Source organism: Balaenoptera borealis (assembly GCF_965194805.1).
Source record: "Balaenoptera borealis genome assembly, chromosome: 16".
NCBI classification, from domain to species: Eukaryota; Metazoa; Chordata; class Mammalia; order Artiodactyla; family Balaenopteridae; genus Balaenoptera; species Balaenoptera borealis.
Window position 1 is genome coordinate 85,767,001 of NC_138872.1, and position 17,844 is coordinate 85,784,844.

Below are 17,844 nucleotides of genomic sequence, written 5' to 3' on the forward strand. Positions count from 1 at the left end.
CTGAAACTAACACAACATAGTGAGTCAACAATATTTCAATAAAAATGTTAAAAAAAACCCATTGAATTGTGCACTTTAAATGGTAAATTATATAGCACATAAATTATATCTCAATAAGGCTCCTAAAAAAAAAAAAAAAAGACTCAGCACATGATTCTGGCTGATTCACACGATCACTCTACTGCTGTCATCTTTGACATTGTTGTTTGTGAGTGTTGAAAGACTGTGATATTCTGGGGTAAGTTCTTCTCGGTCAGCTAGTATTTTGGTGTGTGTGATGTTGGCTTTGGCCTAATGTACTCATCAGCGTGGAAGCCTCAATCAATTTGAGAGCCAGAGTCAAGCCCCAAACAACCCCAAACCCTACCCTGGTTTGACGTGCCTCCCCTGGAGATGGACATGAGAACCGACGCCAGCTGAAATATAGGAGTCACATCTTTGGGCTGTCTTGGTGCACAACTCCAGGGGGCAGTGTTCACAGTGTGATCTATGCAGAGGGTGCCCTCGTGTGTGAATTATTCCCTCTGGAGTGGTGCAAGGCACAGAAGCTCACAGGCCGTGCTCTTACATACTCTCCATGAATTCTCACAGCCAACAATGGGGGACACTTACTTATTCCTGATATTCTGGTGGCCATTCCACACTGAAAAAAGGAAGACAGGAGACTGTATGAATGCTCATGGAACCTCTCCATACGGACGATTCCCGAGGACGATTCCTCAGATTGCCGTCGCCCCGCAGTGCTGGGGGCTCCTCTGTGAAAGGTCCTCATCTGTACAAAGAATGGACAGCATGAAATGTACTGAGTGCATCTCCCTCTGGGGGCGCCCCAGTCCCCACCAGGTATCTCACCAATGCCTTCGGGGCTGGACCGAGTGTGTGAACGTGGGAAGCAGGCAGACGGAAGACCAAGGCCCAGGGGAATTTGGGTGGCCAGTTTGCAATGCCCTGTTCCGGATGTCATATGGGGCTCCTCCCAGGGGGACGTGCGCAAAGGGACGTAGGGAACCCCTACTTCAGCACCAGTATTTGTGTCACATCTGGTTCAAGGTCCTGATCTTCAGGGGCACAAACAAACACCTGGAGCAGAAGGGAAAACGCCACCTTGCAAAGAGATTGTAACCCACCAGCAAGCCTCACTGGGAGCTACAAAGAGGTGAGACGCCAGTGGTCTATCAACCATGTCTTTGAAGTTTAATTCTGACACAGCCCTCCCCCAGGGTGGGTCTAGCGAATGACCCTGATTTGTCACCCCCTAGGAAGAAGGCTGCCGTTGCTATGCTGTTTTACATTTCCCCAAATATCTAGACTTTGAAACCGTAGTTTTAGGACCGTGAATGTAAATCTGAGTGGAAAAAATAATCTTCTGGAGTAGGTATTGGGATAAACGAGACAGAATGACTCTGGGTTCATAAAGCAGCTAGTTAATATGAATCACATTATTTTGTTTGGCTCACAAATGATCCCAGATCTTCTTTATTATCTGTGCCTCAGCTGCTCTCCAGAAACATTTTAGCTGCTCTTATACACAGATTATGAGAGCCTGGCTCTCCTACCTAAGAGGGTTTTAGGATTTCACTGTTACATTTTTATAACTCTACTCCCTGGAAATTTGGGTCATTTTGTGCATTACTAAGGACTTTCACTGTCCGTGTTCATTTGCTGTGATTATGCTGGTGGTCAAAGGAATCCAGCCAAATTCACAGGTGGAGGAAGAGGGCTCTGTCGAAGGCAATTGGCCTCGGAGGGCCAGCACCTGCGCCGTGTTTTACACAGGGGCACACCTGCCTCTGAAACACTCCTGTGATTTCTGACAAAGCAACTGCAATTTCTCACCTCTTATGAGCCAGTAGTGACAACTTGTTCTGATGAAAGGGACAGTCAATTATGGGCTGGGCCTCAAACAGTAAAGAAAACCCACTAAAATGCTTTTGTTGTGGGTAACAGTTTTGGCTTTTATTACACACAGGGACAATGGACTGAAAATTAACTCGAAACTAATTTGTTATAAATCTAAAGGGTAAAGATACAAAGAGCGAGTTTCCTTCCTCCGCCCCATCCTCTCTCTGTTCTGCTTTTGTTTCGTTTGGATTTTTGACTGTTTTCACCTCCTTGTTAAATTCGCTGTTAAATATTTTACTTGACATCTCTACAGGCTTTTGTACTTGAATTACTGTTATTTTCTGATTATAAGGTTGATTCATGTGGATTGTAGTAACTTTGGGAAATGCACAAAAATCATGGCCAAAACAAATACTACCCCAAATCAAACCTCCCAAAAGCCAGGCATCGTATCTCGATGTATTTGTTTCATTAGAATTTTCAAACATTCCACTGTATTACTGAGAGCTGACCATATGTCAAGCACTGTTCCTTTCAGTATTTTTTTCTGTGATTATATGTCTCTGTATTTACTTATTTCAGAATTAAGACGTACTGCACTTTTAATTTTGTATCTTGCTTTTGTTACCTAATGTTTTAGTTCTTGCATTTCCCCATGCCATTCAGTAGCTTTTTAACTGGCACATATAATTTGTTATACAAATTTATCATGGTTTATTTAACTGTTTACTTATTTGTACATATTTAGGAAGTTTCTGGCTGTTATAAATTAATATCTGTATATAATTCTTTGTGTGTTTATTTAATTGCTCTTTGAGAATGAATTGCTAAGTAAGATTTGTAGTCAAAGGTATAAATATTGTGTAAGTTTTGGCTGCTTATTTCTAAATGGTGCTCCAGAAATATTGGGAGATTTTCTCTTCTATGAAAAGTTGAATGGAAATGTCTAGTTCATAGTTCTTATACCAACACTGTATGCTATTTGCGCGGGGCGGGGGGGGCTCAAAAATTGGATTTTTAATACCTTATTTTGCAATGTTTTAAATTTTTGACTAATAAGTCAGATACTGTGTATGTTTGATAGCTATTTATTTTTCTAGTGTCAGTACTTGCTTTCAAAGCCAGTTTTTCGTACACATTGCAAATATTTTTCCTACTCTGCCTTTTCACTTTTAATTTTGCTCGTGAGGTTTCTTTTTACTATTTTCAGTATATTAGTATAATTTCATTCATCTCTGTTGCCATTTCTTTCATGTTTTTATGCCTAGAAAGTCCTTTCTACCTTGAGACTCCTTGTATTTCTTTCTAGTCGTTGGCTTGGTTTTTAGATTTAACTCTTTAAAGCACGCAATTTTTAAAAATATATAATGCAAGGAAGGAAACTCTTTTTATTCAGTTAGTTAATAATCTTGCTTCATTCCTCAATGAGGAGCGGGTGGTGTGAAATGCTCTTGGAGAAACAGAAGTTATGAAACAGAATCTGGGCTTCATCTCCTGAAACTTCTCTGTGCTTTGGTCTCCCAACCTCTAAAATGCAGAGAATAGTAAACTTGTTTTAAGCATTAAATTACTATTTTTAAACAGTTCTACTTTCAGATGTAATTCACATGCCTGTAATTCCCTGACTTAAAGCACACCATTCAACGGTGTTTTAGTATATTCACATTGCTGTACATCCAACGTCATGAACATTTCTATCACCCCAAAAAGAAACCCTACACCCCTTAGGCAACCACTAACCTACTTTCTGTCTCTATAGCATTGCCTGTTGTGGAGAGTTAGATGGAATCACACAGGAGGTGGTCTTTTTGATTAGTTTCTTTACTAAGCATGTTTTCAAGGTTCGTGCAGGTTCTGGCATGTATCAGTATTTCATTCCTTTTCACGGCTGAGTAACATTTCATTTCATGGACAGACCACATTTCATTTATCTATTCACCAGCTGATGGACCTTTGAGTTGTTCTGACTTTTTGGCTCTTGTAAATTATGCTGCTGTGAACATTCCTGACAATTTTTGTGTGGGCATATGTTTTGAGTGCTCTGGGGAGAAGCATTCTCTCCAGTTTCAACCCAGTTTGATTCAAAAGAACCATGGTCTTCGGGTTGTGTCTGCAAGAAGCCAGCCACTTTGGAGATGCAGGTTAGGGAAGAGTCCCTAAGACACCCTCACTTTTGACATCAGTTGCAAGTTCAGGAGTCTCTAAGACCACCTTCGGGTTCCATGATTCTCTAGGACTCAATGAAAGCTGAGCTCTGGTTATGGTCATGGTGTAGCAGTGACAGGATACGGATGAAATCAGCCAAGGGAAGAGGTGCCCAGGGCAGAGGCCAGGAAAGTTCCAACATGGCCCTTCGGGGAATGCCAGCATTACTTTCTTGTGACAACACACACAGAGCACTGCCAGCCCGGGAGGCTCCTCTGAGCCAGGGTTTTCACTGGGCACCAGCACGTGGGCCTCCGACTCCCCGTGTGGCCAACCTCAGCCTCTGGCCCCTCTGGAGCTTGGACTAATGTCGCAAACCCCAAAGCCCCAGGCCTAATTCACATTTTGACTACTTGCTGTGACCCAAGACCCCCGGCAAAACAAACACTTCTATCAGCCATGACATTCCAAGGGCTTTGAGATCACTTCCCAAAGCTGAGGGCAAGGGCCAGACTTCTTTGAGGGCAAGGTTAAAGTCTTTATGACACAGTGAGGGACCCGTACAGATCTCCTAGAAATTAACCTGGAAGACTCCTGTTTCATACCCCACATGGCAAGGTAAACCTGTTACAAAATACGGTCTAGAATCTGGATACATCATGCCCCTAATCGTAGGACTTTGGAATTTGGGAAGAACTTTAGAAACCAACATTATTGGCCATCAGGGAAATGCAAATCAAAACCACAATGAGACAGCACTTCACACCAGGTAGGATGGCTAGGATCAGAAAGGCAGATCCTAAAAAACAAGAGTTGGCAAAGATGTGGAGAAATCAGAACCGTCATACACTGCTGGTGGGAATGGTGCAGACACTGTGGAAAAGAGTCTGGCAGTTCGTCAGACAATTAAACATAGAGTTACCATGTGACCCAGTCATTCCACTCCTAGGTATATACTCAAGATTTCTGGGCCTGTCCTCTTTTCTTTTCTTTTTTTTTTAAATGTGCTTTTTATTTTTTTTTATTCTGTTCTTTTTGGGCACGCCGTGTGGCCTGCGGGATGTTAGTTCCCCGACCAGGGATTGAACCCGGGCCCTTGGCAGTGAAAGCCCGGAGTCCTAATCACTGGACGACCAGGGAATTCCTGGGCCTGTCCTCTTTTCATTAGAGCTGTAAAGAGAAGTCACCTCATCCTGGGGTTCAAGGTAGAGAGGAGGGATATCTCCCTACCTGTCATGACCCGTTACTGCCCAGGAGCACAGAGGGAGGAGAGCCATGTTTGCCAAAGACCACACTTAGCAATTCTGCCTTTACCATGAGTCTTGGCCTCAACTACAAACGAGGCAGAGCTCATGTGTAGACTTGCCTGGGCCACGGAGCTGACAGAAGGGGGTACGCGTCCAGGAACAGGCTGGAGCGGGGTCACGCTGCGTCCTGCAGGGGCCACGTGCTCGACTGCATGTCTGCTCTGACCAGGGACAGGCTCTGCCCCATCCTTACTCCAGGTGGACACAGGATTAACTCCTGCTGTGCCCGAGCTGTGGTGAAAAGCCATCTAGTTAAATGGGTTCCAGGTGATTCTGATTCCCTTGATTGTGCCCGTGAGGATTTAGGCAAAGGACGCAGACTTCTTGGGGGTTGCGCTCGGTACAGATCCAGCCACGCGGGGGCTGCTGAGTCCTCCCCGCTCTGACGCATCCTCCAGGCCGGCCTCATTCGTTAGGCTGTGACCCCACAGGGAATCCGGAAAATGGCTTGCTCATAACCACAGCTGGAAATTTAAATTTTATTTTCGACACATCTTTACCCTTCTTGCTGCTGATCTGTCTGGCTCCGAGCCAATCTCCCCATGGCTTTGGTTTTAATATGTGGCGATAAACCCCTCAGTGTTACAGCCGCTCTAAGCCGGTCCTGGTGTCACCTTCCTCAACACAGCTAATTAAATTGCAAGCACAGCGTGCAAATGGAGATGATAAAACTCCTCGGCTGGAGAGAGTGGGCTGGATGCATCTGGGCGAACGTTCGAATTATCTTTTTACAATGGTGTCAACACAGAGTGGGCAGAGGCCATCTGGGGTTGGGTGGAAAGTGGTGCTTGTACGTTCCTTTAAAAAAATTCTACGATGTGTCCACTTTTAGAGATCAACGCAAGAGAAATGGAGACATAGGTCCACAAAAGGCTTTTTCAAGAATGAGGACAGCAGCATCATTGGGTTTAGTCCCAAACAGGAGACAACTCGAGCGTCTGCCCACAGGAGCCTGGATACACACACTGTGTTACGTCCATACAAGGGACTCTTGCTCAATAGTAAAAGGGAACAAACGACACGAAAAGTACAGACTGGATGATTCCATTTTTTGACATTCAACGGCCAGCAAGACTAATCTATAGTCACAGAAATCAGAACAGTGGTTCCTCACGGGGGTGTGCAGCCTGGCTTGGAAGTAGCACAAGGGAACTTTCCAGGGTGATGAAAATATTCCATATCTTGAGTGGTGCGGTGGTCCCATTGGTATATATGTTTATCAAAGTGCATCCTAGTTTGCGCTTATGGCCTGGGCATTTCACTGTATGTAAGTGTTATCTCATAATCAAAAAAAGTTCCAAGATGATACACCCCCGAGAATTACCAGAAATTTGAGTGTCCAGCCCGCTTACCTTTCAGAATGGAACTCCTCAGGCTCTGGCCAGTGCTTGGGATCGGGGTGCAGAACGCAGATGGGGGATCATCAACAAGTGTTCCCTTGGAGAAGGTCACCCCATGGATCTCTGGAGTTTTCTTACAGACCCTCTTGAGACATCCGCTGAGGAGTAGAGCCTGAAGGACTCATTCACCTTCAGGGGTCCACCTGCTGGAAAGAAAGGTGTTTATTAAGTGGTTACGGAATGCGTCCAAGGCTGGATGCTAAGAAAAATAACTCTTTCAGAATTCTACTAGGCACCTCTGCTTGCTCAGAGCCAATGGAACGACTGTCACGAGAGAAGACGCTGTGAGCTGCAGTGAGATCGGGCTGGACCGTCCCGTATGTCATTGGCTGTCATCATGTATTTACCATCGTGTCTCTTGCACTGGGTTAGGGGTGGTTACTTTTAGGCTTCTTTTAGGGTTGGTGTAACCTTTCCTTTCGCAGAATAGACTGTGCCTATATGTGTACGGATATCCGAAGTCTACTCAGTGTCTCCCTGGGATGGCTAACTCAAGGTGGCCAAACAAAATTCTCTTTCCCCACCAGACGGTTCCTCCCGACTCCCCTCCTGTCTTTCTGTCAATGGTCCTGCCCTCCACCCACTTGCTCAGACACAAACCCTAAACGTGCCCTTGATTCTTTATTTTTAAACACACCCTGTCCAGTCCAACAACAAATCTCATCCATGTCACCTCCCAAATCTCTCAAATCCAATCAACTTCTCAGTGTCCACTGCTGTCCTCTTTTCCACCTGGACCTCAACATCCTCACTGGCCTCCCTGCCTCCATTTTTGCCCCGTGCATGTATCCCATCCCATCCCCCCCACCGCTCGGTGGTTTCCCACTGCAGAGAGATCAAAAGCCCAGCTCTATCCCATCTACAAAGCCCTATAGGATCTGGACCCTGCCCTCCTCCCTGGCCTCCCCTGAATTTCCTACACTCCAGCCACCCTGGCCTTCACCCTGGGTTCACGGAGCCCATTGCTGCCCCAAGGCCTCTGGACCTCCTGCCCCTCCACCCGGGACCCTCTATCCTAAGGCTGCCTCCTCGGAGACGCCTCCCAGAACACCTGACCCCAAGTGTAACCTCCGGCCAAGCCCGTCCCCATCTCCTCCCCAGCCCCCAGTCCCTAACCTGTGGTCCTGCGTGCTGCCTTCACCGAACGTCTCACCGTTTGCGTTTATCTTGCTGCTTTGTTGGTCAACTTGTTTGCTGCCCTTCTGCCACCTCCCCAGCCAGGAGCACTTACACAATTTGCAAGGCTCAGGGCAAAATGGAAACGCAGGTCCCCTGTTCAAAAATTAATAAGAATTTTAAGCAAAACAGCAAATCAAGCGTGTGGCCCCGTGTGCCTGCTCAGGCCTTCCCCCTGGAAGCCAGCCCGTCTCCGCCCATCACACCTGGAAGGCGAGCATCCTGAGGCCACAGCCCTCGTCCTGCTTGTCCGCCGCTGGACCAATGGCGGCACAAGGCAAGGGAACGCCCCAGAAGGAATGGAAAAAGGCCACGATCAGGAGACCCCTAGTGCGGTGTGGCAGCCGGAGCGGGATCCAGCCCTGTGACGTGATCCCCCGGGGTCTCCCAGCCCTGACCCCCCCAGCTTCCCCGCAGTCGCCCACGATGCCCATCTGCACAGCGGGACGTGTCGCCACGCTTCACGGCCTGGCCTGCAGGTGCACGGAGCCGCAGATGACCGAGGCCTCGGGTCGTAACTTCCAGCTCCATATTTTCATACCAGTTCTCAATTCACGTGGGGTCTGGGCCTTTTAGGCCATCCTAATAATGTGCAGGACTGGGAAGAGGCAAATGGGGCTCATCTGGCTTCCCATGATAGTCTATAAAAAGAGGAAGAGAAAATCGTGACCATTAATGCCCTGGCTCCTGGACCAGAGCCCCTTCCATCCACGTGCTCCAGCTCCAGGACGCTGGAAAGACCCAGATGCTGCCTCTCTCCTCCCCAGCGGTCACACGACCCTTCACCCTCTCCAACTCTTTCCAAGCCCCTTCCTTCCCAACGTTTTGCAGCAGAAAGTCTCCCTGGCGTTGGACAAGGGGAAACGTCTGAAGCACAGTCACGGCCATTCAGCGTTTAGCCGTTGCTGCAACCAGTGCCCAAAAACATTTGGGTGCATCTAGTACAAAACCTCTGTCGACCAGAATTGCTGAAGCACGGGGGGTGGGGGCTGGGGTAGGGGCTGGGGTTCGGGTGAACTGAAAGAGGCAGGAGATACTCTGATCACTTAAATGGAGCAAGAAAAGGACTTTCATTTCACGATGGTTCTAAAAATGTTTCTGAAGCTTGAATTGACTTTCCCGTTTTTGCAGGTCTGGTCTCTGAATATAAATCTTTCCAGGACTTAAAGATCATGCTGGTTGAAGTCATCGCCGTGCAGGAGAGGAGACTGGCTTGAATTCTAGGTGGAGGGATATTGTTGCTGGGCAGGTACTAACTCTCCAGGGAACAAGCTCTGGTTTGGGGTGTTCACCAGTTTCCACGGTGTGAGTCCTCCCTTGGGGATGACCTCAGGCTGCAGTGTGACATCCCTGAATGTGACATGGGGGCGAGTTTGGCACAATTGGCTCTGACAGGGGGTACAAGCCAGCGGTTACACTCCCAGGAGACCTTTTAGTTTTACTTTTAAAAAATTTCAGCTATGTGTTTATTCTGCTATCTTCTGGCCCCTTTTGCCTAAAAGGCAAGTGCAGGTGAAAAATTGAGGGATGAGAAGGTCCCACGTGGGTCCTCCAGGCTGCCAGGCTCCGTGTCACTGGGACCCGCCGGCAGGGTTCCCAAGACGCTACTTCCCCACGTCCCTGCTGGGGGGTGGGTGGGAAATGGGACAAGTTAATAGCCAAAGGTAGAAATGTAGTTATCATGACCAGTGGACAGGAGAGAGAGTTTGGAGAGAGGTCTGCCTGGGACCTCTCACATCCCCTGTATAGGAGGCTGCCAGCTGGTGAAGGCCTGTAATCTTACACATGGAACCCACTCAGATCCTAGCTGCCTTGACATATGACTATTTTAACTTCAGCAAAGAGATAAATCGTGTTACTTTGGGTGCCACCACTGGGTGCAGTCATTTCCACATTAACTTGCCTTTACTTTCCAAAAATGATCGCCAATTCACAGGCAAATTTTCCACATCTTAGATGCTGGCATGATCGCAACAAGCCAAACCGTATTTTTCAAAGCCATCTGAGTATGACATGAACAATGAATATGAAAAAGGGCTTTAAGCCTATTAGCTGATGGTTAATTCCTGTCTCGGGTCTAGAGGGAGGGAAAGGAAGTTGCCAGCTCACAAATTTTAAGGGCACAGCCTGATAGGGTTTCTTCCATGATCTTACCTCCACTCACCTCCCCAGTGCTTTATCAGGCATCATGTCTCCAGTCGTGTTGAAATCTTTAGTCTTTACTGTATCCAGAATATTCCTGGGATATTTCACTTTTCAACCTGAAAAATTAGCACCAGTTGGCATCTGCATTTGCAAACTAGTCCAAGAAGTGGAACTGAGCTGCAGTGGATGGATTTATCTTAGAAACAATCTCCACGCTCCTGGCTGTGCCTCTGCGTTCTTGGTGCTGAGACAGCTTTGGATGGAAACAAAATGCTGTCTCCCCAGAGCACAGAGGACAGACATTGCTTTCAGAAAATTAGCAAAGACAAATCCTGGAATTCCAGGGTGTGAATCCACCTGGGCCAAGGGCTTGGAAAGGCATCATGTTTCCATCTCCAGCTGGTCAAATCTTCTTCCCCTGCGGAGACCCAGTAACTGCCTCGGGTCCCAGTTATGGCCTTCTTTCCTCTTTGCCTTCCTAACCCCACCTCCCCATTAGAATTAGGTGCACAGGCCAAAGGGTCCCAACCACCGGGGGAAAATGACTCTGAAACACATTCACCTTTCAATGTTCCAAAAATGTCCCAGTGAACGATAGAGGCCTGCGTCCAGGAATGCCCAGTTTCTTAAACAAATTATTCGCCCATATCCCACACCTATGATGGAGAGAGAGGCTGTTAAAAAGGTGCTCCATCCAACAGAATTTCCCCAATGATGGAAATGTGCCATCATCTGTGCTAATACGGTGGCCTTTTCCCACATGTGATACTGAACCCTCGAACAGTGACTAGTGTGACCGAGGAAGTACATTTTAAATTCTAATGAATTTAAATATAAGTAGCCACATGTGACTGGTGGCTTCTGTACTGGAGAGCACAGCTCCAGCCTGAATGCATTTAAGGGCTAGTGAAAGAGTGAAATGAGTCAAGGCACACACACACACCCCCCCCCCCGTCCATCTGCCCCCTTTCTTCCTCAGCAGTGAGGAATCAGGGGGACTTGTGGACATGGTAGTGTCATATGGACGCAGAGAGAGAGTGGGATTTGAGGAAGGAAAGCCAGTTCTGTCTAGCGGGGGGGTGCGTGGGGAGGGGGCATGAAACCAAAAGTAGGGAGGGGTGTGGCCAGTTGTCGAAACTCATCAGCCTGCCCACGACGAGGAGGGTTTTCTCAGCCCTCAGCGAAGCCCACGTTCACCTGACAGAGAAAAACCCCTAAGACGTCACATTAGAAAGATGAATGTGGAGGTGAAGACGTGCTGCTGTCGAGCTGGTGCCCGGGAGGCACGAGACGCAGAGGCAGGTGAATGTTCTCAGGTGTGTCGTCCCCTGAGAACGGTGGTCTCTCGCACATCTAAAGCCACATTCAAAGTTTGGTCATCTTTTCTATTTCAAAGACAGAATGTGTCCCATCTTTCAACTGAAACTGCCTCTCAGACGTCCTTTGAAGAAAGAGGCGTTCCGCCTTCATCTGTGTTTTCCGCCCCATAGATGAGAAACTGGGAAATTACTTGTGTGTTGAAAGAGAGGCGCGTCCCTCGAGGTCTCCTGGGCTCGGCCGTCCTCCTTCCTCCTGGGCGGGTAACCATTCCCAGGGAGCGAGTCGGTCCACTTCTCTGGAGGTGGGTCACGGGCTCTGAAAATCAGGACCCCGTGACCGCTGTGGTTCCCCCGGGGCCGGGAGCCGGAAGGAAGGGCTGGGGTCTGCCGAGGCCTGGACCGTGAATTGAGAATATGGTAGGAGTGAAAACTCCCCAATGCGCTGGAAGTTGCCAACTTCTTGACACGATCTAGGGCTGGGGAGCGAGATGGACTTCAGCCACATCACTTAAAAATGTGAACGCTGGGACGACAAAAGAACAAACCATGAAAAAAGGCATCTCTTGCACAATCTCCCTGCCGAACAAGAAGACGGGGAGGGTTTGCACCCTCTCACAGGCGGGATGTGTGCTCTGGTTTCAATATGCTGGGCTTGTCCCCGAGCCAGGAAGCGCTCGATGACAACAGCCCACCCCAGGGACACCCCCGAGTCCCGTGAGGACCACGCGCCTCCTGCCGGCCCGCAGGTCACAGGGCCCTGAAGACCAGGCTTTGCACAGACCCGCTGTCGCTGGTTCCCTGCTAACAGGACCACGTACAGCATCTCGTGGGCAGCGTGGTACCCACCTCCCTCGTTCCCACTCTCACCTTCCTTCCCTCCCTGGGGGTGTCCCCTGGGCATCAGCGCGGGTCTGTGCGGTAAGAGTGATGTTCTTACACGTAAATGCGCCCTCCTCACCTTGCATCTTCTCCCGTTTTCACAGCGGCTGCCAATCGTGACACAAGAGCTGGGTGGGCAGAATGTCCGTAGGGAGAGTGGCTCTCAGAGGTGGGGAGGTTTGAAGAGGGATCAGGGGTCTGGCCACATGGGACTGGCTCCCGGAAAACAGGGGAGAGAGATGCACCAAGGACCCGAGAGCTGTGGAAGTGGCCCGTAACAGGCAGAGCTCACACGGGGGTGGCCACCCACCCCGTCATTAGGAGGAATGGTGCTGAGGGTTCCATTCAGTTACAGAGAATAAAGTTCCACTGTGGCGCCGTCCTTTGCAGCTGCCACTGTGAAGTTCAAACCTCTACCCAATTTACAATTTGACAGTGACCTCAGGGCCATGCCTCGGGCCACAGAATTGTGGTGGGCAGCCTGGGTGGGAGCAGGGGGGTAGGTGGATGTCACCCTGAACTCTGATCTAGCATCAATTCTCCCTAAAACATATCTCCTTCCCCCACTTTTTACCATGACACATATAATCCATAAATATATTTTCTTTTTTTCAATATTTAGCAGCTTTATTGAGGTATAATTGACAGACAATAAACTGCATGTATTTAAAGAGGACAATGTGAGAGATATATACACATACACATGAAACCATCACCACAATCAAAATAAGGAGCCTATCTGTTGCCCCCAAAACTTTTCTCTGATCACTCCCTTCTGCCCGCCACGAAGTGTCTCATACCTGCCCTCCACAACCAAGGACCTGCCTCTGTCACTCGCTTGCATTTCCTAGAATTTTATATAAAATGAAATCATATGGTATGTTCCTTGCTTTGTCTGGCTTCTTCATTTAGCACGGTGCTTTTGAGATTCGTTTGTGAGGTCACCTGTATCAGCAGTCCATTTTGTTGTTTTTGTTGTTGCTGTGTAGTCTTCCACTGTATGAATGGACCATAATTTGCTTTATCAATTCACCTGCGATGGACATTCAGGTTGTTTCCTACTTTGGCAATTGCAAATAAAGCCATGATTAACATTTATATATGTCTTTGTATAGACACCACCTTTCATTTCTCTGGGGTAAATACCTCAAGTGTAAGAGCTAAATTACACTGTAAGTGTATGTGTAACTTTTTAAGACCCATGCTAATGCCAAGGGGACACCCCCAGGGAGGGAAGGAAGGCGAGAGTGGGGATGAGGGAGGTTGAAGTTCACTTTGCCATGTGGATGTCTAATTGCTCCAGCACCGTTTCTTGAAAAGAATTTCCTTTCTCCATTGAATTGCTTTTGCACTTTGTGAAAAATCAGTTGGCCACACTAATGTGGAGCTATTTACGGGTTATTTGGTGCCATGAATCTACTATGTATCTAAACCTCTGCCAATAGCACACCGCCTTTTTTTTTTTTTTTTTTTTTGGCCACGCCTGTGTAGCTTGCAGGATCTTAGTTCCCCTACCAGGGATTGAACCCGGGTCCTCGGCAGTGAGAGTGCAGAGTCCTGACCACTGGACCACCAGGGTAGCATGCCATCTTGATTACTGCAGCTATATAATGTCTTGAAGACACCTAAACTTGCTCTTCTTGTTCACTCTTTCTCAGAAACTTTGTGATCTGGGGCTGGGCAACGAGTTTTTAAAAAAATTTTAAATTCATTTATTTATTTATTTTTGGCTGCATCAGGTCTTCGTTGCTGTGCGCGGGCTTTCTCTAGTTGCGGTAGCAGGGGCTACTCTTCGTTGCGGTGCATGGGCTTCTCATTGCGGTGGCTTCTTTTGTTGCGGAGCAGGGCCTCTAGGCGCATGGGCTTCAGTACTTGTGGCGTGCGGGCTCAGTAGTTGTGGTGTGTGGGCTCAGTAGTTGTGGCGCACGGGCTTAGTTGCTCCGCGGCATGTGGGATATTCCCGGACCAGGGCTCGAACCCGTGTGCCTTGCATTGGCAGGCGGGTTCTTAACCCCTGCGCCACCAGGGAAGTCCCTGGGCAACGAGTTCTTATATAAGACACCGAAACCACAAATGATAAAGGGAAGATAGGTAATTGGACTTTATCAAAACTAAAAATTTTTGTGCTTCAAAGGACACCATCAAGAAAGTGAAAATACAACCTCAGACTGGGAGAAAATATTTATAAATCCTATATCTAATAAGGGACTTGTATCCAGAAAACAACCCTTAAAACTCAGTGATAAAAGGAGAACCCTTAAACCTCAGTGATAAAAGGAGAAATTGCTGAATTTAGAGTTGGGCAAAGTATTTCAATAACCATTTCTCAAAAGAAGATGTATGAGTGTCTAATAAGCACATGAAAAGGTGTTCAACCATCAGTCTTTAGAGAAATGCAAGTTAAAACCACAGGATACCACGTTATACCCATTAAGATGGCCAGAATAAAAAAGACATACAATCATAAGTGTTGACAAGGATGTGGAGAAATTGGAACACTCATATTTTGGTGACGGGAAGGTAAAATGGTGCAGCCACATTGGAAAACAGTCTGGCAGTTCCTCAAAATGTTAAATGTAGAGGTACCATATCACCCAGCAATTCTACCTCTGGGTATATACTCAAAAGAAGTGAAAACCTATGTCCACACAAAACCTTGCAAACAAATGGTCACAGCAGCATTATTCATAATGGACAAAACCCGAAACAATCCAATTGCCTCTTAACTGCTGAGTGGAGAAACAAAATGTGGATATACATAGAGTGGAATGTTATTTGGCCAAAGAAAGGGAATGAAGCACTAATACACGCTATAGCATGGGATCCTGAAGACATTTTGCTCAGCAAAAGAAACTGGCCACAAAATTCCATGCAGGGTATGATTTCACTTACATGAAATGTCCAGAATAGGCAAATCTGTGGAGACAGAAAATAGATCTGTGGTGGCCCAGGCTGGGAGCGGGGCAGGCTCGGGGAAAATGACGGCTGACTGCTAATGGCATGAGATTTCCTTTGGGGATGAGGCAAACATTCTAAAATTTGAGTAAGGTGATAGCTGTGGCTCTGTAAAGGCACAAGTCAGAATCGCTGACTTCCACACTTTAAACCCACGTGAATGATGTCTCAGTAAAGCCCTTAGAAAAACATTAAGTGGCAGTGGGCAGCATGTGGCCCGTGGCTGCTGACTGCACACTCCTGGGACCACCCTGACCCCACTGGGCAGTGGTCCAGCCTGTGTTCCATTCTTCCCGGAAGAAACCCCTGTCTCTCAAATTCTCAGGGAGGGTTTGTTGTACGAACCAAATAGCACAATGAACTATGCCCTGAATTTTCAAAGGTTTTCTCTAAAGAGCCATATTTATCTTTTCCCGACTCCTGACCTCTGTATTTTGGAAGACTGTATCTATATAGCGGATTCATTTACCTTTCCTCAAATAACAGCAGGCTTAGCTCCTTCAAATTGTTGGTGGGAAAGCACTCTTTCACTGAGGCCTACGCTCACCACCTTACAGCTGCCCCCGCCTGCCCCCCATCTCCCCTCTCCCGCCCTACTTCTACTTCTGCTTATCACCACCGAGCAGCCTACACGCTTCACTTTTAATTACATCTACTGCTTATTCTTGGCTCCCCTTACTTCAAAGTCAATTCCAAGAGGGGGGCGGGTTGGTCTTGTTTGTTCACCGATGGATCCCAAGTACATGGACCATGGTAAAGGGCTCAGCACTGATCTCTTGAATGAATGAATGATTACTAAGAAATACTTAGCTTTCCTTTCATTAATATTTTAAGAATCAGGTACAATAACAATAGCTACCATTTCTTGAGTATTATAAGTGTTTTACAGATGGGAGAACTGACCCCAGGTCACGCAGCCAGTAAGGATGGGTCCTGGGTGTGAATCCTCTGCAGTGGCCTCTGCAGGCCCCAAGGCAGCGGCCCCAACTCGGGGCTGTAATTTCACGCCGATGTTATTTCAGTGGAAAGCAGAGAGACTGTACAGCCGAAGTTAGGGAAAATAGATGACTTTTTGTCGGGCATATTGAAATATTGAAACTATCTTGCGAAATCCCCTCATGGTACCTCTTTGGACCCCTGGACAGACTGGTGAGTAGAGCTTCCAGAAGCTCTGCTGGAAGGTGAGAGTATATGGCTGCGGAAAACAGAGCTTAACATGCAGGTGCATTTTGATTTAGAGAAATGTAAACAGATCATCTACATGCTCACAGTCTACCCTCATAATCATCTGGTGCAAGCCTGGGGGGTTCTGATAGCATCTGATGTGGGATTTTAGCTCCAGGAGATCCGTAAACTGGGAAGACAGCCATGCAAAGCCCGTGCCTCTCAGGGACACAGACTATCCCACACCGCCTGCCGTGCCACTGTCCTCTGTTTAGCTACCTCCTGCTCAGCTGTCTCTTTCCTAAGCCCTGGCACGGCGCTCAGTCTCTCTTCCCGTCGGCTGGATGGAAGCAGCACGTCAAAGAGGGCAGACACACTGGCGGGTGGTAGATCTGGCAAAACAGCCGCCTTTCCGAGAGCAGACACGGGCATCGGGAGCTGCAATGACCGTGACCTCATCGAACATGGGCTTCCTCCCGCCCGACATTCATCTTCCTGCTTTCCGGTCATCTCTGCTGACAGCCACCCGGACTCTCCGTAGTCTCATTGTGATTCCAGTGTTAGTACGAGCTGGATTCTGATTCACTCGAAGGCAACAGAAAATTCAGACACCAAATTCAGTGCTGATTGTCCTTGACATGATGAAAGACAATCAGAATTGAAAGGCTACTCAGGAAGCCAGGACAAGGAGGAAGTGATGGGGCAAAAGAAGAGACAGGGGCTTAGCCCCTTAAGTTCTCAACTCACGAGTTAGTTTTCAACTCACGAGTTAGATAAGTATGTATTTCCAGAACTTCAAAAATAATTTTTAAAAATGTATGACACTTCCCAGTACAGACAGGATTCTGAATGGAAGATGGGACTGACCCAAGGCACAATTTCTCAGCCAAAAGACTGTAAGTTGCCCCGAAATGAAACATTGACCACGGTTCAGTTTCAGTGTGAACTGGCTGAAACCGGTGTAGTGAATTCTGTTTTGAATGGGGCTACTTTTCTCTAAAACCTACGAGCAGGAATGGCGTGGTTGAGGTGGGGAGCCTGGGCCTGTCTTCTGCTTCGGCCCCCTGTGAACACTGGGCGGCCAGGCCGGGACGGCTCGCACGCCCTGGGGTTGGCCTCCATTTCTCACTCAAGGTGCCCTGAGATGGTGGCGGTGGTGACCACAGGAATAAACTGACACTAACATATCTCTGGAGTCCGCAAACCATCTTCCCACCCATTCTTCACTTAAGCCTCAAAATAACCTAGTTATATTAGGAAAAAAACAAAAGCAAAAACAAAAAACCAGAGAGGATTAGTGAGTTTCCCAAGAGCACACAGCTAGGAAGTGGCCCGTTGTTCTCAATGCCTGTTGACGTCCGGTGCCCTGGACACCGAAAGAGAGGATGGGCTCTGGGGAGCGGGGATGGGGAGGGGCCCAGTCAACTCAGAGCTCCAGCACTGCTCCAGTTTTCTCTTTTTTTACATGAAAAGATAATACATGTACCTGGTGAAAAATACAGAGGGTGCCAA

General features: G+C 47.6%; 1 protein-coding gene across 3 annotated transcripts in view; it reads right to left on the reverse strand.

Moving 5' to 3' along the window:
• LOC309614466 (uncharacterized protein) overlaps positions 1 to 14,464 on the reverse strand; it is a 180,846-nt gene extending 166,382 nt beyond the window's left edge. For 2 of the 3 annotated variants that reach the window (XR_014236181.1, XR_014236182.1), the window contains exon 1: positions 613 to 7,754. Coding sequence is in view for 1 of the 3 variants with exons in the window: in XM_082362859.1 (XP_082218985.1) it covers positions 613 to 772 (160 nt within the window). In the remaining 2 variants the exon portion in view is untranslated. Of the gene's footprint in view, positions 1 to 612; positions 7,755 to 7,810; positions 7,967 to 8,411; positions 8,512 to 10,577 lie in introns of those variants that run through there. The other variant, XM_082362859.1, reaches the window with a different exon arrangement.
• Between the last annotated feature and the right edge of the window lie 3,380 nt (positions 14,465 to 17,844).